The sequence below is a fragment of the Struthio camelus genome, chromosome 5, assembly GCF_040807025.1.
Source record: "Struthio camelus isolate bStrCam1 chromosome 5, bStrCam1.hap1, whole genome shotgun sequence".
Lineage (NCBI taxonomy): Eukaryota > Metazoa > Chordata > Aves > Struthioniformes > Struthionidae > Struthio > Struthio camelus.
Genome location: NC_090946.1, coordinates 39,233,667 through 39,259,203, shown reverse-complemented (window position 1 = coordinate 39,259,203; position 25,537 = coordinate 39,233,667). Strand labels below are relative to the sequence as shown.

The 25,537-nt window shown below is 36.9% G+C and overlaps 1 protein-coding gene across 1 annotated transcript in view; it reads right to left on the bottom strand.

The window, feature by feature from the left end:
• Positions 1–25,537, bottom strand: part of MYBPC3 (myosin binding protein C3) — a 65,441-nt gene that overhangs the window by 25,273 nt on the left and 14,631 nt on the right. The window contains exons 6-23 of the mRNA XM_068945708.1: positions 25,201–25,318; positions 23,769–23,817; positions 22,192–22,236; positions 19,721–19,777; positions 14,724–14,747; positions 13,867–14,033; positions 12,873–13,005; positions 12,621–12,623; positions 12,042–12,166; positions 11,313–11,418; positions 7,117–7,283; positions 6,386–6,551; positions 5,323–5,429; positions 4,940–4,969; positions 4,643–4,779; positions 3,038–3,115; positions 1,925–2,084; positions 407–511 (exon numbers count right to left, since the gene is read on the bottom strand). Of these exons, the coding sequence (XP_068801809.1) occupies positions 407–511; positions 1,925–2,084; positions 3,038–3,115; positions 4,643–4,779; positions 4,940–4,969; positions 5,323–5,429; positions 6,386–6,551; positions 7,117–7,283; positions 11,313–11,418; positions 12,042–12,166; positions 12,621–12,623; positions 12,873–13,005; positions 13,867–14,033; positions 14,724–14,747; positions 19,721–19,777; positions 22,192–22,236; positions 23,769–23,817; positions 25,201–25,318 (1,777 nt within the window). The remainder of the gene's footprint in view (positions 1–406; positions 512–1,924; positions 2,085–3,037; positions 3,116–4,642; positions 4,780–4,939; positions 4,970–5,322; positions 5,430–6,385; positions 6,552–7,116; positions 7,284–11,312; positions 11,419–12,041; positions 12,167–12,620; positions 12,624–12,872; positions 13,006–13,866; positions 14,034–14,723; positions 14,748–19,720; positions 19,778–22,191; positions 22,237–23,768; positions 23,818–25,200; positions 25,319–25,537) is intronic.

The following is a 25,537-nucleotide window of genomic DNA, read 5'->3' as shown; positions in this document are numbered from 1 at the left end:
GAAGCAGCTATTCCTCTGTTTCGGTGTTTCCAAGCAAGTTTCAAAGGCCTGTATACAGACCTAAAATTTCAGTCTTGAAAGGGAATGCTTAACCTCAGTTACTTTTGACATCATCTCCTGCTTTGATACTGCCTATTTATTTTGGTACCTTTATCTAAGGGGAAAATTAACGTAGTGGCTGAAATATTTCTCTGATTTCAATGGGACAGGTAGAGGGCACTCTCTCCCTAAAATTGAAGGGCAATAATCTAAATAGGTTTGAAAGATTTATATCCTAGAGCAGTTAGTTTCTGGAGGTCACCCTTCCTGAAGTGAATAAACTTCTAAAGTCATTTTGAATCATTTTAAAGGAGCAGCAAAAATACAGGTGAGACTGCTGGGGACGTTGTATTTTAGTACTTCTTACCAAGTACTGGTTGCCCACCATCATATTTAGGGGGTTGCCACTGCACAGTACAGTAATCTTCTCCAATGTTGCTGATCTTAGGGGCTTCTGGAGGGTCAGGAACATCTGAAGAATGTGTGAGAATGAATGCAATGAAACATTTTTCATTTAACATTTTTCCATCTTGACTATATAAATGGTCTCTTTAAAAAGAAATCAGACATCCTGAGGAATTTCCTAGTCAGCAGTATTAAAGACATAGGACTTTTCATCACTGTGGTGCTTCTACAGTGATCATGCAGATTTGTCAGATTGAAACAGTAGATATAATATAAAATTCATTATGTATTCCAGAGTGAATGCTGCTCTTTGATGCTTCCATATTAGGTTGGTTTTCCTTTAAATAATATTTGATTATTTATCTCTCTGATTATTTATTATCTCTTGTTCTTCCCAGGCATAGTCACCTCTTTGTAAAATGTAAGATAATCAGCTGTACAGTAATAGGGATAATTGGCATCCAGTAATTCCTAACTGAAATGTATTTATGCCACCAAAAAAAAAAACAAACCCAGAACCAACATTAGTGAGATACACTGGTATTTCCTTCTTTGGCATGTGGAGAGATCTTTTGCATACAACAGATGGCCCTTACCTGAATTGTAGCTAACAGGAAATAACATTTGACATCACGCTCATTTACTAGATCTTTTACCTAAACCCATGGGATGGAACTGTTGAGCTGTATTTTAGAAAACAGCTCCAGCAGTCCTCTAGCCAAATGAGAAGTAGCAATTCATAGTTGTTAGTAATTTGTTCTCAATTCTGTAACAAGAAGCTCACTCCAGGGCCTCCTACTTTGCCTAGAACAAACTTTTTATATAGTATAATGGCTGCACGTCTCACATATTTTGTTACTGATAGAGATACTTGTAATAAATATATCCTGACTTAAGATTTACAAAAGATGAAAACAGACTTAATATTCATCTTAATGACTTCAAGAAGCAGTGAATTCCAAATTATAATACTATAGGTGAAAAGGATTTTCTTTTATCATTTCTAAGTTTGTTCATAACCAGATCTTTTGTTGTTTGTGTAGCAGGATATAGAGATGTTAAATCCTATGAAAATATTATAAAAATTACTGACTCAGAATCACATTCCCCTCCAGCTCCTCTGTGACTCACAGCTGCAATACATTTATCTTGTGTCAGATACATTATATATCTCCTCATGCTGTTAACCATTTACTACTTATAAATGAAGTAATCTTTATTTAAAAATAAAGCACAACAACAAAATGACAAGAAGTTATTTCTCTTCTCAGAGTAGCATGAACAATACTCTTCAGAAAGGAATATCATACATAAATGATAGGATCACGTGAAACTGGAAAAATATAGAAAGGATTGGATTTATACTGGAAGTTCTCTTTCCTTTTCATACAGCAGGCACCTTGCTTCAGTTTTAGAGATGAGTGAATATCACTGAACTCGAGAGATTTTCATGGCCTATTTATTTCCTTCCTTCACTTACCAATAACTTTGACTGTGATATCAGCCTTATCTTCTCCCACTGGATTCTTAACTATAACTCTGTATACTCCCTCATCCTCCTTTTCTGCTCCTTCAATGATGAAGACACAGTGGTCTTCATGCATCTCCACACGAACTCTGCCTTCAGATTCGAACAGAAGCTGTGGGCAGTGAAAGTAACAGATAAAGTCATTTTAAGCTGTGCCAGGGACAACCTGATGAACCTGCATGTAACTAGTGAAATAATCTTCATAGCATTAAATATTATTGAAATTATTCAAAAGCTACAAATACAGTAGTTCAGGTTCTATTTACATCTAAAAGATATAATATATTAAACACAAGGCTCAGATAAAGTAAACAACTTCTGGAAAAATCGGTTTTGCAAATCTGCTGGCCCTTAACTCATTGTTATGCATTCTCAGTTACATTTCAAAGTTGTTACTGTGTACGTCTCTGAATTCCTACATGGGATAACTTCTGCTGTGTGTTTATAATGCCTTCCTTTCTTCTTTATCTGCCCTTTGTATTTTTAGACTTGGAACAAGAATCACTCAAAACATATGTGTGATGAGTACAGCAGAATGCTAATTCTGATAAACGTGCCTGTGTATTGCTGCATAATAAATTGTAATCTACTTTTGACTCTGCCAAAAAAAACCCATATGTATGATAAAAGGAGCTATGTAGGAAAATCATTCATCTTTTCCTACGTACATAACCCACTCTCATGACCTAGCATCTTTCCCTGTGTCCTCTATGATTTTGTCCAAGATATATCTCGGGCTGGACATTCAGCAATACATTAAAAAAAAAAAAATAAGGAAACAAAACTACTTTGAATCTTTGTAATCCATCCACCAAAGGACAGTGATTAGAACGAAACTTCCTCAATGAGTATCTTAGATTCTAAGATTACTCACCAGGTTTCTTGTGCTTGATGTCAAAGTGCTTGATAATACTCATTGTGATCCTGGATGTGGGGCTTGATGTGATATTTGTTTGATCAGTTTTAACATCCACCAGCTTTAATTTTACTTTCTTCTGAATAGGACCATTTAACTGGAAAAAACTAAGCATATTTGTGTGTCTGCATAAATAATAAGGAGCTTACCTTACTATCAGCATTTAAGTCACTGCTGTTTTCTGAGGGAATCATGGAATCATCATTGCTTAGGACAAGGTCGCTTTTCTATATAAGCAAAGAAACCACAGAAAGTCAGCTAAATCTTACTGAGCAGAGCAGTAAAGTAGTTTCTGCAAGACAAAGGAGAAAAATCCATAGGTATGTTGTAGGGGCTCGAATACAGAGGTTTGCCAAAAGTGAAGAGCAAATGAGAGCGAGCAGAGCTGGGAAGGAAATCAACTGAAATGAAAGCAAAAAGCAGAAATAGAAATAGAGTTATCAGACTGCAGTGAACTGAAGGAAGCATAAATCAGTAAAAACAAATTTACAGCTTCATAAACAAAGATGCATGACTTCCCTGCAGAATTGTAACTGGCTGTGAATCTCTGTGTCCTGTGGTAATAGTTACTGACCTTGTGCAACTACAAAAACAAAGATTATTTCTTTCTGTAATAATTGAATTAAGTCTACGAAGAAGTTTTAATGCTCAGAAATACAGTCATGTCTGTAACACACATCAAACAAAATATTGCATTAGTATAGCCTATCCTTCCTTCAAATCCAGCCTGGTTTCTTTCCCTCATCTTTCGGATCTCATCTCTTAGAATAATACGGTGTAAGATTTGCCTGAAAACTAATCCTCATTTTTCAGAGAGACTTTTGCATGACAGTCAAAAAAGTGTTTTTTAACAGTCAGGCAAGTGTTTTCTAGTTGTTTCTATACCAATTATGTATTGCAAAAGGAAGTCCTAAATTTTACTAAATATGTTCACCTGAACAACGAATGCTTGAGAATCATGAGGAAATTAAGTTGGGGAAATAAATATGATTGGCCATATTATTTTGTCTGTATCTGTTCATTTTTTTCATGCTCTCTATGGAAAGTGTAATCATGGTGTAGAATCTTGTGCAAGGTGTTTCTGTGTTTTATGCTAGTTACAGCTCAAGAGCACACTGTTTATGAGGGGTGGGGGTGCTTTGAGATAGCCAGAAAGGGAGCTCTCCTAGCATGTCATGTTTAGCTGCTAATTCTTTTATGTCTTGCAATTGCTCTGATAAGGCAAATAGTGTCCTCTAAATTCTCAAACTCTAAATTTTCAGTATCCCAAGTAGAGTTTTACCCTTCAGCCCCAGTGGTCTGTTAAGGATATAGCTTCTTCATAAACTGTAGAAGAGCCTTTGGGAAAGAAACACCATCTCCAGCGTATGTCCATCCTGTCAGGAGAAGACCTTTTTTCCTTTTTTTTTCTTTTCCCTCCTCTGTAGTAGGAATAGAATAAACCTGTATGGTATCCTTTTGTCTGAATGTACATGTATCTACTATTCAGCCCCTACTTTTGGAATGGACAAAAAAGGGAACAATTCAGAAAAAGAACAGTTCACAATGGCTCCCGCAGAAACAGTTAAATCTCAAAGATTTCACAGCTGCATTACAGCTTAAAAATTTTTTTTATTGAGTTTAAAAACTATTTTTAAAAGGAAGATGAAAATATTGATAGGTAAGAATTGCAAATCTAAGTCAGGTTTGAGAAAGAAAATGAATTTCCTGTTGTGACTTCCCTGCCTCATCTATTGTGCCAGACTACACATTACCTTGTTTACTTTCTGCCAGATGACGGTAGGTGTTGGATCTCCTGATATGGGAACATCCAATCTCAATTTGTTCCCAGCCACCACGACAATGGTGTCAGGGGACTGGCCCAGACAGTCAAGGTGGATTTTGGGAGGTTCTATAGCAAAGGCAAATAAAATAAGGTTTAAATATGGTTTGAGTGTTTTGTATGAGAAGAGGTGAATACTCATGCATTAAATTAAAAATGAAAATATTCTATATGCTTTGCTATTGTAAACATGTTTATTTGCATATAAAATAATGATAGTTGTTCTTACCTTCTCTTGGTACAAAATCAATCTTGACCTCTGGGGAAAAAAAAAAGGTAGGGGGAGAGATATAGATCTGAAAACTGAGAATTTGTGTTTCTTCTGCACCCAAAAAGTAATTTTAAAATTGATCAGTCATTATATATAATGGATAATGGATATAAATGAATCCCATAACGGATCAAAATCAACAGATGAATGCAATGAACTGGGAGACAGACTTTGTAAAATAACATAATAATGACAATACAAAATATCAGACAAAGCAATGTAATGTGCCTATCTTCTGGTATCAGGAAAGGGATTCTCCATACCCTTTCCTGGTATAACCATGGTTAGTTCCATCTTTTTACCCCTATGGAATTCCCATTACATATTATAAGATAACTCACCCAAAAACTGAAGCTTGGCAGAAAGGTTGTAAGCAAATCCCTCAGGGATGAAGGAATAGTCAGCCTCATCACCTGGTGTTACATCCTCAATAGTTAGCTTATGGATTCTGGAAAACATGAATAAATATGTTCAACTCCATTACCTTTCCAGGAGAAACAGGATTATATCAAGAGATAGTGTGCAGCCTATAGTTTATTGAAAGAGATTACTGTTTGCTCTCCCCTTTCCCTAACATCCAGTCAACAATCACTAGGGCTGTGGACAGTGTTACTTTCAATATTCAGGTAAGTTCATCTCAGCGTGATGTCTCTGAGTTTATTTTTCTTGTCAAGGTAGATGCATTATACTTCAAAGCTGAGCTAGCTTGAATACAGGAAGCAGTTTCTCTGCTTTAGCCCAGTCCTTTACCCTTAGAAAGGTCATTGTAACATTGCTTACTGTTTTCATTTAATCGGATTATGAATAAAGGAAACTTTATGGAAAACATGCCAAAAAATGATACTCTATCCCTCTATTATTGTACATTTAAAATGGAATACAGAGTTTATCTAATAGATATAATACCTGTGTACCTTATGGATCTTCTTGGTCTCGATTTACAGTAATACCTAGGCTTCTAAGGAACTGGAACGGCAAATTGTACAACTGTACATGTATTAATGTTTATTATAAAAAGACCCCTAGTTTTTGTAAAGGAGCTTACATGTAAGTGCTGTCTTAATCTGTCTAACTACTCCTGCTAATTTTACAGTTACCAGCAATATATTTTCTATATGATTTCAATACCAAGAAAATATGAAATCCCAGTGAAAACTGAGGATGAATTCTGCTAGTGTACCACTGATGTCATACATGCAAAATGTACCAACACAGGAAGAATGCACGCGTACCAGCGCAAAGTTGTGACTGTATGTTGATTGTGCATGAAAAGGTTTTAACTTTTTCCTTCTAACTGGAGCCAAGACAAAATCTAGTTCTATATTCCTATCCCCCTGAGATAAAAATTCTTGTAGTTTATAATGAACACCCAAACCTGTGCATGCCTTCTGAAACATGACTGACCTGCCAATATGAGAGATTTTTATCCTTTCATCTGGGACCACCTCCTTTCCATTTTTCAGCCAGATTCCTTTCACGTTTTCATCAGAAACTTCACACTTGAAGACTGCCTGGTCACGTGCCTTCACTGTCAGGTCTGCAATGCTCTGGTAAACTTCCAGCTTTTTCTCTGATATTACAGAATCACAGAATCACAGAATGGTTGAGGTTGGAAGGGACCTCTGGAGATCATCTAGTCCAACCTCCCTGCTCAAGCAGGGACCTCTAGAGCATATTTCCCAGGATCACATCCAGACTGGTTTTGAATATCTCCAGCAAAGGAGACTCCACTACCTCTATTGTGGGAATAATTGATACATAATCAACAAACTAGAATAGATCTGTAAAGTAGACAGCTGGTATGACTTTGCTGAGCAGAAAAACCTGGGGCTGAGCAGAAACAGCTAGAGCTGTTTGTGGAAAGGTAAAATATGAAGGGAAATCCACAGCCTGCAAGGCTTTAACAGGCCTGGTTAAGGCTAAGCACCTGTTACTGTTGGAGTATCTGTTACGTCTAGCGCACAGGTCTGAGTTCTCCTTGAGGCGTGTATGATGAACCCTTATGTCATTTGTTAAATCATCTTTTTCCCTGGCATAAGGATTATCCTGCCTCTATGCACTAGCGTAGACAAGGTTACCTTTAGCCTGCTTTCATTACTTAGCTTCCCTGGTTCTGTGATATTACCTGTGCCTACCTTGTACAATTAGTTCAGCAACTGATTGCCCACCATTGGTCTTCACAGTGTAGTGTCCACTGTCTTCCTTGGTTGACTCATTAATGATTAGATACTGCTTTTTTCCATCTTTCTTAAATCGATATTTGAATGTTTCTTCCCGTGTCAGCTCAATTCCATCCTTTTCCCTGCAATGTCAAAAAAGGTTGAGTCATTTTTCTGGAAACTTCAGGCTCTCTCTTCTAGGTGGAAGAAGATGATTAAGAGTCAGCTCAGTGTTGCTAGAGATGGGAAGACACAAGATAAATCCAGTCTCTGATTGTTGTATTTCAAGTTAGCGGAAAAGAGACCATTTCACAAATGTCAGTGGAACCAGAACTACTAGGCACCAGAATCCTACTAGCTTGACAATTAATTTTCCACTAGATATTTGACTTCTAGTTCAAAAGAGTTCACTTACAAGGAAGAATTATTTCATTGTTATTATTTATATGCTGTAGATATACAGTAGGTTAAATGCTGTGCAAGATATAGTGCTGAAGAGAAAACTGGCTGGCAATAAATGTATTCGCTTAGAAGGTGCCATAAGGAAAACAGGGCTTGCTGGCAAATGATTAAAAGTTTTGTTTTTCCTGATGTGAATTGTAGTTACTATAAATTCATGGTTTGTGAGCATCAGGAAAAAAGAAAGATTTTAGAATGGATTTAAATGAAGATTCATTTTGGATTTTTGTAGCCCTTTCCATTCAAGGATGTCAGAGCATTTTAAAGACATTACTTAATTAAGCTTCACCACCCAGCCTGGGAGGAAATTTAATTATTGCAATTTCCAATCATTATGGAGGGGAAACAAGCAGAGAGGATTCAAGCTGTTTAGTCAAGGTCACACAGAAATATATATGACTTTTTAAAGCTCTCCCCTCTGTAATCTGCAAATAACATAAATTACAAGAAAATTACTTGAAATTTCTTCAACTACTCATTTTTAGCATTTATATTTTTCATTATAATTTGAATAATACCATTGAGATTTGTAACTTAAGACATCTTTCTCTTTGATACTTATTCATATGGAAGAAGAAGTAGTAAAAAATGCTTTTACTAGAATAAGAAATTTCTTTCTCCCTTGTGTTGTTTTGCTTATTTGTTACCAGTATTGCAATATGACTGCTCAGGTTAACAAATGTGTTCACAGGGTAGCAAACTGGAGCGCTACTTAGGCACTCGTTAAAACGCTATAGCTCTAATCTCCAAGTAGATGTATGCAAGGAAACCGTTTGCCTATGTAGAAGTCTGCTGAATTAAAACACAAGCTCAAAGCTTTAAACAGAAGACGGGAAACCTACAAATTGTGATTTGGATATACGTTCTGCAACTTTATTTCAAAATACCTGCAGTTTATGCACTCTAGCTGTTCCTCAAAGCACAGCTTATTGGAGTTTACAGCTGATTTAAAGAAACACTGGCCTGCCTTCCAGATCACAGGACTGCAACACTAGTTAGGGAGGAAACAGAGAATGCTTATAACAGCTACATGAAACAGAGTACTTAGTGTTATGCCAGGATAATATTTCCTCTGATTGCTAAGTGGCAAGAGTCTGAGGCCATGTGCAAGATGTTCCTCTAGGCTGATATTCTTGTAGATGCAGATTAGTTCTGAAACAAGTGCTTCAATGCATAAACCTTTGCTGAACTGCTGAGAATGGACAGTAATCCAAAAGTTCAACATGCTGGTGAGACAAAAGCAGGCAAGTGTGTGGTGGCTAGTGTTCCAGAAATGAAATTCTTTATTTATCTTTTGGTGATATGTTTTGACATGTGACTCATCAAAGATATTTGAATGTTTTATTCAGCCATTGATGAGAAAGAGATTTATTGAAATCTTGTCTAAGCAATGAAAATAGATTTGCAGTGACTAGTGTCTTAAATACCCCGAAGGGGAATAAAATATCTTCCTTGTGTTTGTTTTAGCAACTAGTACATTGCTGATACTGTGTATAATAAGTAGAGTGTGTGTAGAGAGGTTTACTGACAGATCGTGGAATGATAAAACTGTAAAACTCAAGAGAGAACTCCTAGATTGTTGCCTGTCGTAAAATAATACATTGCTGCAGTGAAAAGTGAAAAGCATCATGTAAAGTAATATAGCCCTGGGTAACTGGAGCAATGAAGCAGAAAAGAACAACTGTGAATAAGGTATAAAAGGAGGATTTTATAGAACCATAGAAACATTGGCTGAAAGGGACTTCCGTAGATCATCTAGTCCAACCTCAGGCTTGAAGCAGAATTAGACCAGTGCTAGGTCAGCCATGGTTTGTCTATCCAAGTCCTGAACATTTGCAAGATCAAAGATCTATTCTCAACTTTGCCACTCTACCACTCTTCTCTTATCTGCAATTTCCTATTTCCTGTATATATCGCAAGGATAAAATGATTAACGTCTTCTGAGGTACCACTGACGTAGGTACTGTGTAACAGCAGGAACACACAGGTTTATTAGTACTATGTTGTTATAGTTTGTTTTCATTTGGAGCTGATCAGATGGTACATCCAGCATCCAGAAATGGAAAAGTCAAGTCCAGACTACATATTTTATTACACCTCTTTTTTCAAGAATTGCGTTATTTCCAAGACATCTCAAGTTTAGAAATAACTGTTACATAGCACTGCGTAATAATCATGCAAGATCTTTCTGGGTGATCAAGAGAACATTCTTTCCCGATTACTATAAGAGACCCACATGATGAAGTCTCCAATCCCTAGTCTGATGTCCTGTCTAGGAGGCAGGAAGCCTTATATTTGTTTTCTGCAAGTCACATGTTTGCTCCTATTCATGTGCTTGTGAGTTCATCTCCCAGATTTAAAGGGCCCAAGAGCTGTAATAGGTGCCTTGAGTTAGTGCTTGTTACTTGGCTTGAGCTGCTGAGTATTTCCCTAATGAGACATAAAACTGGAACTCTTTCTCCATACCATATTTCATGTTTTCCCTGGATGTTTACATTTTTCCCCTTTGTCCTTGTTGCCAAAGAACAGTGATTGAGTCTCCCATAATAAAAGCAATGAAATGCAGTGTATGTCTAGCTACTTGATTTTCTGTTGCTATGCATTGAAGACTTTCTCTGCTGCATTTCAGGCAGAAAACAGGTGCTGTTTTGCCCTTGTCAGGCCAAATGCCCATCCCACAGATACCAGTTCTGTGAGATGTATTGGAGGGGTTCAAAGGCATAGGATCAAAGTGTGGCAGCTGCACTGTGTTCTGAGAGGGACAGATATGGTTGTCCCCATCTCTTGTGACCAGGCATCTGTAAGCAGTTCCTGCACAATAGCATGTGTGTGCCTGTGGATGTGGTTTTAATAGCATAATGCACACTCTGTATTAGCCATTGGGCTCTATTTAAATTCTGAGTTCCTTCCTTTGAGAGAGCAGATGAGAGACAGCACTTTCCAGGAATGTAATGGGCATTTTGGAAATAGTTGATAACCGTGTGGCTGAAGCTGTTAACAAGCACAAGAGAATTTCATCTGTTAGAGAAATGAAGTGAGAACAGTGTGCGTAAGGACTGGTATGTGAGCGCTGCCTGCTGTGCCTGCCCAAGCAGTGTGAGCATTCCAGCTTCCCCTCCACTGGAATGCTGAACAAAATGGACTCAGTGGACTCAGTATTTGTCATTTTAATCCCACTTGCTGCATATGCATAATGACTGGCTTTGCAGGATCAACATAACAGGTATGTTAACATAAGTCAATGACCTTTCCTCTCCATCTCAAGAGACACTACCTTTTTACCCGAGAAAAAATACTTTTAAAAAATCTCCCTGCAGTGGAGAAGACCAGAAGATTCCATGAAATACAACAATGTCATTGCAATACAGATCTCATTAATTTGCGCAGTAGTTAGGCACTGCTGTAAAGCACTTAGAAAACTTTGAAGCCAGCAGCTCAGTAGAATCAGTGGCATCCTCTAACCACAGAACAAGAAGTTCTGGAGGCACTATAAAATATCTGCACTTACTGATTTGTTTTCTGCAACGTTCTGGCCTCTCGGTTCCTCCTCAGTCTTTGACATACAGGAGGAGATTCAATCTTTTTCTGAAAGTAGGTGATGTGGGATGTCGTCATCCTTTTTAATTCTAATCTTCTCCACAAACTTTGGAGAATGTCCCATGGAGGGGCATAGTCTGTTTTTTTTTTTTTTTTTTCTTTTACTATTTCCTTACCATTTCACAGTTGCTCCTTCCTCAGATACTTCACACTCAAACTCTACTCTCTCTCCAACCATCACCAGCTGGTCCTCCAGTGGGTGAGTGATCAGGATTGGAGGTTCTGGAAATGAAGAGGCTGTCATTAAACGCAGTACTCTGAAAGACGGAACTACAAACGTAGACCTCGCTCACTTTATCTGCATTCCGCAGGAAGAACTACTGGCAGAATACATGCTGATACCCTCCAAGCTGGAATTTAAAATTTACTATGCCAGATCATGTTGTCAATGTTATCAGCTGACCTTTTGCATTTTGCTTCATGAGACAGAATACAAACAGAGGATTAATCAGTTTTCATTTATATTCTTTGAAATTCTAAACCAGAGGCATTCATCTTCTGTACCACTTGATCTGCTTATAAAGCTTGAGGCACTTGTTTATCTCAAGCAGAATCTAATTTTTAAAGTTAGTTTCTAGCCCTATTTTTGAGAAAACAAGAATCACTTTCCAAACTAATGATAATTACAACTGTGCTGTTTTTGTGTGCTTTTTCAGTTGCAGCTGTAGGGAAAATCTTTTAAGAAAAATACCTGCTGCAATAGATAGTAGAATCTGTTTATATGTTCGAGAATTTCCTTTCCTATGAGATTAACTAATCAGAAAATAGAGAAGAAGGAGGTGACAGTAATTTGATGCTAAATGTTAGGGAAGATCTCTTCCCTAACTTTTGCTGCCATTGCTCACCTTTTACAAATAATTCTGTGAAGCTCTTCTCCTCACCTACCACACATTCGTATGCTGCATCATCAGCCAGAGAGCAGTGGTTTATGGTCAATATTCTCTTATTCCCAACAGCCTCAAAAATGTATCTGAAAAGAGAAACTAGATGTAATTATCAGAGTATCTCTTTTGGACCCATCCACTGCCTCCCCTGCCTGGCAGAGAAGAAGAAAGGTTGCCACTTTTTTTCTAACATCAGTAAATAGGTTGGTTAAGACTCTAGGCCTGTATTGCTATTGTGGCACAGTGGATAGCAGCAGCGTTTGAAAAACTAGCTCAGGAAATTATGGAGAAATCTTCATACAAAAGAGAGACACCTAGGAATGGTGTTGGAATGCTGGTTACTCTGGATGCTCTTCTAACGCACAGCCACATAACAAACCTGAATGCCATTAAAAATGCCATGTCATGGCTTCAGCACAGAATCACTGAAATTTGGTTTTACAAATGAGCTACACTGAAATATATCCCACATCATGAGAAAGAAAGTCACCTTGACCCTGAAACACATACAGAAACAGCAAGGGATAATCTGAGACTTACTTGCTAAGGAGGTAGATGTGAGCATTTAGTTCCGTGTCCGTGTCGAGCACAGGGAAGAAAAAGAAACAGTGATGAGAACAGTAAACTGAATATTTTCTCGTTTTAATAACCCAAAACCAAAGCACTATGTAAATTCTTCCTCAGCTCCTATTTCTCCCTGTTTTATTCCATTCTTTCTAAGGATAGATAGTTTTTCCACTTCATCCAAGCTGTAGCACATTGCTTGTTGGATATCCCAGATTTCTAGTTTACCTGCCGCTCACTTGGATTTCCTGTCCGTTCTTCAGCCATTTCACATCAGCATCTGGATTGGCAACTTCAACTATTAATTTAATCTTTTGTCCTTTGTCCACTTGGTAAGCTGGATCCAGTTTCTTGAGAAATGCTATGATGAAGAAAGGTTAAAAAAAATGTTGATTGTTTTTATTCTTAACATTTTTTTTTAATTTTACATCCTTTGTCAGGGAAGGAAATTCCCTTTCCTGCTGCTTACTGTCTTCTTAAATCTTCCCCTCTTCCTGTATTCCTGTTTGCATTTTTACCATTTCTTTCTATCATCTTCATCTTATTCTGTGTTTTGTGATACTGTAGCATAGGAGGAAAGGCATGTGATGTTAGCTAAAATAAGCCGAGTAAAATATTCTAAATCTAGCACAGACATGACTATGGCCTTCAACGCTTCCTAAACAGGGTTATAGTTAAGTGCGCCCATAAGGAAATGATACCAATCTTCTTAGTTCTACTAAAAGGCAGTATGCTTCCAACTTTAAAAAAAAAAAAAAAAAAGTTAAAATGAGGTAGTTAATACTTGACAAGACTAGAAAAGGCTGAAGAATCCCAAATGTGTCATGCTTCAAGTGTTTCTGAGAAAACTTCCCAATGGAAATACAAGTGTTTAAATGTGTCATTGATGCCTGACATGCTGAACAGATTTGTGTTTGTTTTTTTTGGTTTTTTAAGTTCAGGGAAGGATAAGAGGAAGAGCAGAAGGAACCAGTAAAATGGTCAGGTTCAGAATTTCCAGAGTTTAGGACTAAGATAGCCCGGAGCACTGAGCATAGCTTTGATCTTTGGCAATCAGCATTTCACATGTAAAGACCATTAACAACTGGAAAAGTAAACTGTATCACTCTCACATTTATCATGTGCTTGTATCTCGCTGCTGTCTAACTGAGGTTAATATGTGAAGAACCCACAAAAAACAAGATACGAATACATTTATTTGGAAGAAGTATAGCTTGCCAACCTGTACTTTTTTTCTCTTCCTTCTTTATGCGTTTGAGGCGTTTCAGCATCCCACGCAAATCTGTGATACCATACTGAAAAGCAATTTTCTCATATTCAGAAGGAGGAGCTTTCCTTAGGATTTCCCAAACATCAACATCAGGCTGGGATTCAGTTTTTGCTTCACCTCTGGCAGAAAGGGATTAGAATGTCTGATTGCCACTATTGAGAGGAGTTCAAAACAGCGATAGGCTTGACAAACTACATATTGGCTTGATGAAGCTGTTTCTTAGTTAAGATTTCAGCAGTCTAACTTCTTATTGTATTAATACCTATAAAATAATGAAATAAAACTGGGGACTAATTTTTCTTAAATGTCTTGAGGAGTTTACCATCTAATAGCCTAAGCACGTGGGTAATGGAAACGCAAGGAAACTGGTTTTCCTGGATGATCATACACGAAACATGGCAAAGCAAGGAACTGAACCAATATCCTGAGAATGCCTTAAAAACAAAGTAGGTAGCTTGTTTCAATAAGAAGGAAGTCCTTTTCTACTCTGGGCGTTTTATTTGTACACTCAAATGAATCACAAGTTATTAAAAATATCTGGGCTATCATAAAGGCCAATGTGGGCTGTAGTCAGCTGTAAAACATAAAGACACTTAGATTGGTGGGTACTGGCAAATGACGATATTTACAATGAACTATTTAATTCATAGATTAAGCAAAGGACTAGTGATTATAGCAGAATTAATCTTTAGCTTAGCAAAACCAAGTGAAAATTAGGCTGTATGGCTTAAGGAGACATTCTTTTCTTGTCATCATACTTTTTTATTTAGAAATTTACAAATAGAAAATAGAAATTGTTGAAGCCTTACCGATTTACTGAGCGCAAGAAGCTGCTGGACTCCAGAAAGATGCAGAGAAACATTTGGAAAAACATGCAGTATCCCAGTGGACAAGAAAGAGAGCATCACGTATTAATACAAAAAAGCCATCAATGTCATCTTCACCTTTAGTGGAACAAGCCTGTGCTTCAGTAGCAGGGAGATGAAGGAGCTCTTGCACTGAAATATGCTTAAGGAAAATGCTGTTTCCTGGTAAAATCAAACTCACTCCCACACTTTGTAGAGTTCCACTATGCAATTTATATGATAAAGATAAGCACTTCAGCTTGTTCCAAATTATGGGTGATGGCTGTACAGGGAATAAGTAGCCCTACTTTACCATATCTTCATGCAGCTGCTGCCTGTCATAGTTTGCATTTTGGTAAAAAGAGAAAGGATGTAGCAAATTCTTCAGTGTGACATAGAGGGTCTGGCAACTCTGAAGGATATAAAGTTTTCCTAAAACTTTCCTTAGGTAAAGGAACTCCCAGTGCGTATTGTTCCTGACATCACCATGACCAAGCAGATTCCAGTGCAACAGAAAACACCCATGTAACGAAGCCATGTTCAGTGGTAAACCCCAAAAAGCAGGCAAGCTATGCAGCGGGTAGCACAAGAAAATTGGAGAGTTATGGGCTGTATTCTCATTTTTCAGGAAAAGAATAATACCATTAGTCTGTGAGAAATATTACTACTTCAACAAATCATGACTGGACTCATTCTGGACAGCAGGTATAACCAAACATTTCTAGCATTCTTGTATTTGCCCAAAAAGGGCTTGCTTCTAACAGGAGGACTGTGATTATTACAGTATTGCAATCAAGGCTTGGGATTTCTAGCATCCATGTACCTCTTGAAAAGGAGCAGGGAGACAAGAGAAGAGGATTTCAGCTCAGTGTGTTTGAGCTGAAATATGGTGTACAAAGTCTTCTTATGTCTCTGGAGTGAGTTGGCACTCACTAGCGCTCACTAGACTGATGGATGTGTTTGAAGTTTGGATTCCTTGCAACAAGTGCAGCCTGCTGATTATTTGCTTATCCATAACAGTGCATCAACATCAACCAAAATTTAATCAGAATTCCTCTTTTTTGTCTATCTGTCACTTACTTGGAGCAGCTAGAAATGGTTTGTAGTTTTGCCTAGCTGAAGGCAGGACAGTTAAACTGATTTGCCAAATAGACCGAGATTTTTTAGCATGTGCACTACTTGGGCTGGTTGCCCTGATCTTGTCAATAAGCAACCTTAAAATATTTCTAAATGTATATGAATAGGAATAAATATTTAAATACCTAAAAATAGGATTATAAAATATTTTTACTACATAGAGAGTTCTCTGCACTAGCACTATTAAATGTTCTATGGTGTGAGCTGTATTTAAAAATCAAATATAAAATCATAGAGGGCAGGAAAGACTTATTAGATTTAAGTGTTCTTATCTTCCCTTGGGCATTATATAAATATTGATGGTCTCTCTGTCTAGCTACCGACTTATCTACCCAATCTGTAAATACCCTTTTACCCGAAAATGTGCAGGTAGGATTATTCATGTTTTTTTCTAAAATATTTTCTGTGAGCTATTTTTGAATACATCATGAAATAAATTTTCCAGTTTGGAAGCAATTCTAAGCACAGCCTAATATATCTCACTATTGAGAAAACTTCCTTAATTATTGCTGTAACTTTTCCATTACTCAGTGTAATCACATTTTTATGTCTAGCAATATTATTTTGGTGCAGACAAACTGAAATACAAGAAATTTCAGCATAAAAGAGAATGTAGAGTCTTCCTTGTAAATACTAATATTTTCTACTTGCAGGAAAAGGCTTGTAAGTTGCATGTATGTAGCTAGAGGGTTATCATTTATACTATGTTGAACTAAGTTCTGAAAAAGAAAAAAAAATGCCTCTCTGCCTCTGAGCAAGAGTTTTCCCATCCCATCATTTTATATTTTAAAAAACATTGTCTTAGATCCAGTAAAGATACAGATTTTCCATGGTTAGACTATACTCTTCCGCTACCAACAGGGACTAGGCAGTGTTGGAAAAATAATAGAGAATTTGGACTCCTAAAGTTTCTCCCACCCTGAAGTTACTCTCCCTGACGTTGGTGATCCTTATCCAGAGTGATCACCTCATAGGTTAACTATGCACTCGGGGACATTAAGATAACACTCAGCGAACCTGTTGTAAGTGGAATATGCAGCTGATATGTTTTAAACATATGTGGGAGGCTTAAAAATAGTTTTGTACATCCCAGAGATGGTTCCTTCCTATCCTGTTACTGTCAACTGATTGGACCCTGTCAGCTGTCACCTCCCTTCAAGGTCTCTGCTCGCTATCCCATTTAATAGTTTTGTGACAGCTGTTCCCTTCCTCTCCCAGCGACCTCTCCTTGGCCCATGACATCTGTATGTCAACACCAGTTAATTAAATTACACTGGATAGAAGATAAAACATTAAATGAAGCTTTCTCTATTATAGTGAGAGTGCACTTGTAAATTAAATGGGAAAAACCAGAAAATGTTAAAAAGGAATAATCTTCAATTCTACTTGAATCTGCATAGATCTTGAGAGTTCTTCAGCATGATGTCCCCTTCTGTATTCTAATGAAGAATACTTTTATTACACAATGAGTTTTTAGTCCTTTTGGGTCTCATTTATATATAACAGTGGTTTTCAACCTGTGGTGTGCAAAGTCCTAAGGATCCACAGATTACTTCTAAAGCAGCTGGGAAAAGCAAGTAGGAGCAGTGAACTTAGTATGCTTAAATTCACGAAAGAGGGATTTGTAAATAAAGAAAGGTCAAAAACACTGATAAAACAAAATGTAGTGAAATATTTAAGCTTCTTCTAATGAATTATATTTTTAGACTAACAAAAAATGAATAGTTAAATCAACAAGTTGAACATTTCTGGAAATACTGGAGATTTTTATTACTTTTTAGAGTTCTGTCTGCTCAAAACTAATTACGAAAGCAAAAGGGAAAGGCAGTGTGAGAAGGGTTCATAGTTCTTAACACATCTCTTCCAGATGGAGTCACTGTATGAAATTATGCAAATCTTTTCATGTTGGCCTCCATTTATTTGAAATTTTTAAGCAATCCTTCCTTGCCTTACGTTTTCTACAGAAATTACAATGTATGTACAACTACTCTATTCGAGCCCTCAAACCTGTACAGATTTGATCACTGCACTTTTCCAGAAAGCTTATTTTCCTTAATTTAGAACTATAAAAATATTCTAATGCATTGTTTGTCTCAGACTTCTCTGAGGTTTGTGATGAAACAAGAAACTAGTATCAATGCCAGCTGTGGGAAGCTTGGGAGTTGCAGTTTCTGCTTCTTCTAGGTGTCCCCTGGTCTGGTTGTACAGTCACTGCAAAGCCAGAGTTCACTTCTAGTTGGATATGTTGCATATTGCATAATACAGGGCTTTGTATAGCTATGTGGTCTGTTTTTGTGGTGAAATTTGGCTAAGTTAAGCAGAGGGATACATGAGGCTATTGTGGCTTTATTGCCTTCCATAACCAGGCTACTTCAGATGTTTACGTGGCTCTATCCTGTATATTTTTTATAAACAGTGATATCAATACCTGAGCAGAGACTAGACACGGATCCAGAACAAAATCCACCTAAATAGTTGGTTGTGAAAACTTAAATTGAGTATATTTAGGTTTGCAAAGCATCAGTCTAGTGGCAAGTGTTTATAATAACTTGAGGAGCTAGAAAGACTGAGGGAGTGGCAATGGTAAGCAAACACAAAGAAGCGTGCCCAGAGTGATAATGAGCAATGAAGGCTTTCCCCAGAATAAAAAGAAATACTACTTTGGTAGTATCTTCATGTGAAACGTTTGAGGATGGATGGAACAAAACATTAGAGCATATTTGATTAGGACCAGCATGTAAATTATATGAAGGATCTAGTTCTGACTAAATAAGTCTTATCTGTTTCTAATTTGTAGGGCAATGGGAATTTAAACCCAAATATTACTGAGAAAATCTGGAAATCTGAGCACAATTTAAAACTGCTTCTAAAGGAAAATGATAATCAAAACGAAAGAACTTTCAGAAAAATACAGTGATTTGGACTGAATGGTCCACCCTAACCTCTACTAACTTTTAAAAAGCATTTCTGCCTCATAAATTGGCAGTTGTTAATTTTCTTCTACACTATCTAATTTTTGTCATGCTCAATATGCAAGATAAAATGCATGCATTATTTCAAACCACGTGGCTCTTATATTCAGTTTGACCCATGCATTTTATGGTAAGATGAAATAGAAATCTTACTCTCTGTTGCCAACAGTGGAATCCAAAACATCCAGATTAAGATGGTGATAAAAAGAGAAAACATAAGCAGAGAGGTTATGAAAACAGAGGTGGCAAGAAAGGATGACAATGGGAAGAGAAAATCCCACGCAAATAAGAAAAAATAAAAGCTGGAAATAAGAATTAGAATTGGAAGAGTAAACAATAGCTATATATCTCTATAATAAATAGGCATGTAATGTGTAATATGTATAATAGTATACTGTAATCATAATAGTAATATTTAGATGTCTAATAAAAAGACTTCATCTTCCCGGCCTTCTAATGCCAAGCATTGTGAAAACTTAGAAAGTTCTTAATAAGGCACCATTATAGACAGGCATTGTAGGTTGTTTTTCCTTTCTCTTTTTTAATTAAACTGCTGGTGGAAGCATGTAATTACTCTAGTCCTAGCCTTGCTATCTTGAGAAAAAATAATTTTTTTTTTTTCTCTCCAGTAAAAACCCAGCAAGAACGCAGTAAATGCTGAGTATCTGGGAATCTGAGCACTGGGAAGTTCCTATAATTTCCTGTCATCTGTTTTCCAGCTAGAGTTGCTTTAGGAAAACTACAAGGATTCTGAATTGATGAAACTATCACTTAGGATAGTTGTAGTGTTTTCAGAGTTATTCTACAGAAGATCGTTATTTTATTTCTCAAAGACTACAGATTTTTACTCACCTCTTTTTCAGTAAGGCACTAAAATTCAACTCCCCAGTTTCTTCATGTCCCTCGGTACTGTACAGTAACAGAAAAAACATAATTAGTTTCAGAAGGAAATAGGAATGGCTTATGTGACTATATCATTAGGAAGATGATGTATTTTTGGAGGGGAGTAGTAGGTGAGTTTACAGTGACTTAAAATATGCCTTGATGTGGAAGGTGAACACTTAATTAGGCCATCTTTCTCCATATTGGTATTCATATAGCTTTAAGAAATGTATTCATTGAACTTGTATTTCTTATGTCATGACTATGGAGGAAATTGTACGGGGTACTAATTTGGTGGTCATATTGATCTAAAATATAGTGATTATCATAAAAATGTTGCATAAATTTTCCTTTAGAATCATTAGTACTTGTGGAAAGCTGAAACTTCAGGGATGTGGATATTTTTTATAGTATGGGCCAGTACTAAAACAACCTTTTGGTTGGGATTTTTAAAATCCAGAGTCACAGTTTCTTTCTAGTATTAGCCCGCTGTAATTCTTTCTTAAAGGTCTTTGTGATCCCAGAGTTCATTAGCCTGAAAAAAGTGTCACATCATTGATGCTTGGGAGAGTTAAAGGAGGAATTTTGTGATCTGACTGATTCTGAGGTGAGGTTCAACCAGCAAAAGCTCAGCAAGCAGCACCGCAAGCAGTGTTGTGAGGAACTGATTCATGAGAATAAGAAGCAGTCTCATTAAAAGCAGACATTTTTTGATATGTAATACAGTGTGAGGTACATGGTGAACTCAGGTGAAATGCACAACAGTATTTTTGGTGTTCCGAATAAGATGTGTTTTAGCTGTGCTTCTGAGCATTTGAAGTACAGACCTACTCTGAAAACTTAGTGTAAAGTCACTAAGACACTTCAAGTAGGTTTAGTCTCTAAAAAAGCACTTCAGGAATTTTATGTGAAAGTATTGGAAATTACACTAATTTCCTTGGTTATTGTATCTGTTATTTTCTGAAAAGGCATATTCAATTTAGAAAAAAAAAGTAATTTTCTTTTGCATTCAGGAGGGGCCTAGAAAGTCAAAATGGATTTTCTTCATCTAAGTCAGTCTTCTGTTGTCAAGGTTCAGCTGCTCTTTGACATCTCTGTCGTCATGAGAGTAGGAACTGGGTGATGCCATCTCACAGCATTCGGGTTCTTCCATCAGTGACACCTTATATTGAGCTATTGTTTGATAAACAGAAATTACCCTCTTCAATTGAACTAGTGGTTCAGGTAGCCCATAAAGCTGTCTCTGGCAGCACAGTTTTAGTTGCTTCTGAGGAATGAATCCATCTGCAGAAGCACAAACTGGAATGCCAGAAAAACTCAATATGGCAGGAACAAATACAAAAATATATAAGAAAAAATCCTCAACAAGTAACTGATTGGCATTTTAACTATACTGTTAATAAAGGTGGAAGAGAATAAAGTGCCATTCTTTTTGTGCTGCTTGCCAATGCAGGGTTAGTTAGAATAAACAACAATTTAAAAATTTTTTTATTTGAATCAGTGTAATTTAAATATGTTGTGGGAAGAGCTTTTTTTTAAGAAAGTACCATTTTTACTTCTGTGATTGCTTTCAAGATAGTACACTGCTGCAAAGGATGATTTTCTGGATATGGATTCCCCTACAGCCAACTATATTTTTGGCCACTTTGTTCTCTGCTTTCAGAAGATTTTCAATGGCACCTGGCATTAGCTATACATAAAAATCACTAGTGTAATTCCAGGTTTGAAAAGGGCTTCTTGTGATCAAATTTTCAGGAAATCAGAATCTAAAACTGGGAGAAGAACTAGACACCTTATTGCTTCCCAGATGATACTTATAATCAGATTTTGAAGAAAGCTCAAAGATCAGTATGTTCAGCTTTTCTGAAAAGTAAGACCTTAATAATTGCATTTTGGAACATGCACAGTGTTAAGTCTAATCTCAGAGTTCCTATTTTAGTTATGGTTGAAGACATTGGGACCAAAAAGGGTGAGAGGGGAAATTTTAATGAAACTAGGTTTAGGAGTGTTGCAGGAAAGGATAGATTTTCATATGCAGGGGTAATGATACATTTCTGTGAGCAGAGGCAATTTTAGTCAGGATATGTTCAGTACAGAAAGGTAATGTGTAAAAGAGAGGGGCAGACATGCATAATTTGAGATTACTTTTCTCCTTTTAACAATTGTGAGAAGATGCCGCTTGCCAAACACATGCCTTTCCTTTAAATGAACCTGCCTCTCACTGAGCTATTCTTTCCATTATCTTATGCTCATCTTCCGTTACCACTTAATTTTCTAACCTCATATAAATGCTAAGTACTGTAATTCATGATCTACTTAGAATTTAAATGTTCTTAATCAAAATTGGAGCTAGTTCTGTGGGTTTTTTTTCTTTTCCTGGTCAGAGAGAGACAGTTCATTGTTACGACTTGAATTTGTCTGCTGACACAGACAGAGGCTACCTGAGGAAGGCTGAAGTCCTCCGTCTCCCCCCTCCTGCCAGGCTCCTGAGTGAGGGTATCAAACATAGAGCTTCAGATGTAAATATTTCAGTTCAATATTTGGCTTCCTTCTTAAAGAACAACCTGAAAATCCATCCTCTAATCTCCACTATCAGCACGGTAGAGTTTTAATAGTTCTGCAGCTCCAAAATAACTCATCTTGTTTTAAATGAAGTTATTGTGCTTTATTCCACAAAGTGGAATGATAGCACAGGCATTCCAGCCCTCTTGGTCCTTCCTAGCTTGTCACAGGGACTGGCCCTGTTTACAAGAGTGTTTGCCTGGAGCTTGCATGTTGCCAGACAGTAAAGTCATTAAGCAGAAATGTGGTTTGAAAAGAGAGCTTTGATCAAACTTCCTTTAAACTGTCCACAAGAATCTTGAAGCTGCTCACACTGTGCTCACTTTGAACAGATTCTAAAATAATTCTTTTAATTATGTTAGTGAGAAGAAGAACTCTTGAAGCCTAATTCCACTGCGGTGAAATAACACGATGTGGCTGTGCTCTGAATGTCCTCTCATCTATAAGTCAGCTCTTATAGATGGATTTGAACGTAGACAAATTCTGCAAGCCTTTTTTAGTTCTGTGTGATAGAATAGAATATAAAATCAGATCTTATATAAAAATAGTGCTTATATGGAAAAACACTAGCAGTTACCTCAGCCAGATTGTCTCCTGTGTTAAAGAAACTGTTAATAAGTAATTGTAATAAGCTTGTTCTAATAACTTTGCAAATGTATATAAAAGCTAAAACAGAAACTGATTTATACAAAGGGGGAAGGAATACTCAATGAGAAGCAAAATGCTGTTATTGTCTAACTTTTAACCAAAATTTGTAACAATTTTGCACATTTTACTAGTAGAGGTGAAAGTTATTCCATAAAGTCATGTATCAACTCAGACCATATTACAGATATGGGGAGAATTCTTTCCAATACTGATGCAATACTTTGCAGTCCTTAATATCTAGGATCTGTGTATATCTGAGTTTTTACAGACACTTAACAGTATCATTGTCTGCATTCAGTTACTATAATTATATAACGAGAAAACAAATAAAATCAAAATGCTTCTATTAATGTTGTCAGTGATATGTTACTTAAAGGGCTCACATCAAACTCCAGATCTTTGTTTAGCAGATGTTTGCATTAAGATATATGTAGTTCTTCGAGCCAGACGAAATCAAGGCTAGGCACAACACAGAATCTTTTTCTTCTCTGTTGGTCACCTCTGGAGTGCTCTTTACAGCACTGGGAAAAAAGACTGCTGAAGTTGTTGGTAAGATTATAAACATTATCAATTGTATAACTGGAGACAAGCACAGTTATTATAATAGTACAAAATCTTAACTGTCTTAGATGATTTCTAGAAATTGTATAGCATTTCAATCTTAGAAATGTTTTCTTACTAGACATCCCTATCTTTGTGCTTGTATGATAACTATCTTTGTATGATAACTTTCCTTTTAGTTAGTCTTGTCTAGGAAAATAATGAATTTCACATCTGATCTACATAAATTTCTGCTGTATATACTCACGTGCGTCGGAAGGCAGAGCGAATATCCAAGTCTCCTGTTATTGGTGCTTCTGATGTGACAAAGGGTGATGAATAAGAATGGGAGGGCAAGTAAAAATAATGTAGAAATCAAAACAGTGCTGTTCCTAAAGCTTTTCCTTTACAGCCATTTTTGTTCCAAAGTTCTTTTATTTTAAATGGTGATTAATCACATACACTAAGATTGAAGCAGCCTCTTTAAACATGTAGCCTTCACTAACCCGCTTTCAATATCCAGTGTTTAATATGTAACTGAATTCTGTCTCATGCTTCATAATAGTTTGCAGCATGACAAACTGTCTTATCTCTTGTTTCTCAATTATTCTGCTGGTAAAATTTAGTTTCAGTACTGGCTTCACAGGGTATTTAAACTCTCATGAAAAAAACACTGGGTACAACTGAATTTTAGTATTAATACTAAATTGTAATCCATCCTCTTAGAGCAAAGGTAAATTCCTTGAAATAGAGAGGTACAGAAACTCCATCTGGGATGTTGCATAGAAAGAACTTGGTTACTCTGTTCAAAGTTTCTGCTGGTATGACTAGGTGGCATGCTACTCCTGGAAGAAAGGCTATTCTCAATCACAGCTCCTAAGCCTTAATGAATTCTACAGCCAGCTAGTGAAACTTTAAAAATGAACATTGCTTACCTTCAATACATTTTTGTTTTTGCCTATTAGGCTCATTGGTTGCTGGACACAAGTCAATGTTGTAGTCCCTTTAACAGAACCACCCAAGCACAAAATGACCCCAACCCTCAACTCTTTTAGGTGGCCCATGCTTACACTGTTTTACCTAAACTCTTCTCCACTGGTGAGAAGTGCATGGTTAAATGTACTTCCCTTTTAGTCACCGATCAATTTATCAGTCCAGCTATTGTCAGGGCAGTGCTATATAAAATAAGTCAGCTAATCTTAAAGCAATTTTATACCACCAGAAGCTTTTGTGGGACTTGAATTCATCAGGAAGAAAGGAAGTGATAATAGTGTCACTTGGCTAAAACTTTCCAAATTTGTTTCCTTTTTTTTCTTTTCAAGTATTCATTTTCAGTACTAAGCTTTTGCTGAAGTAAAAATGAACCTCTTTTTCATTCTGTTGACTTTAAATAACATGAGAGAATGGGGCTGAGATCAGGAAAAAGCCAGAGATCATTTGGGCTGCATCTTGCCGTCTGCTTTCTTTAAGTGCATCACAGTTCTTACTTGAGTGACATCCAGGTGTTCTTTCTAATGCTCTGCATCTCTGCCAGCCCATCCAGATCATCCATCACCTTTAGGTCCCTGTAAGTGTACGTACAGCTCTTCCAGTACCTCAGATCTACATCTTGTCTAGAAGCTACTCTTTATCAGAAAGAATTGTTGCTAGGCATACAGGAAGAAAAAAATAAAAATCAAGGTGGAAAGAATTCATCTTACCATTGACTGTCAGGTTGAAATTAGAACTATCAAACTTGTCCTTGGTAGATACCTCACATCTGTACCCTCCTGCAAAAGTCATTTTTGCTTCTATGATTTCCATTTCAAAGATGTACACCTAGAACAGAGACCAGTGAAAAATACACTTTGTAAGTTAGAAAATGAAATGGTAAAATAGATACAGAGAGACAATACTGCCTATTAAGGCATAAAGAGAACTAGAGAAGGGGTGAAATATACCTCTGTAAGAACCTCCTGAATGTTTGACACCATTATTTTCATGAAGATTACGTGTGCCCCATTCAGTGGGAACAGCTAAGGAGCATTATCAGTACAG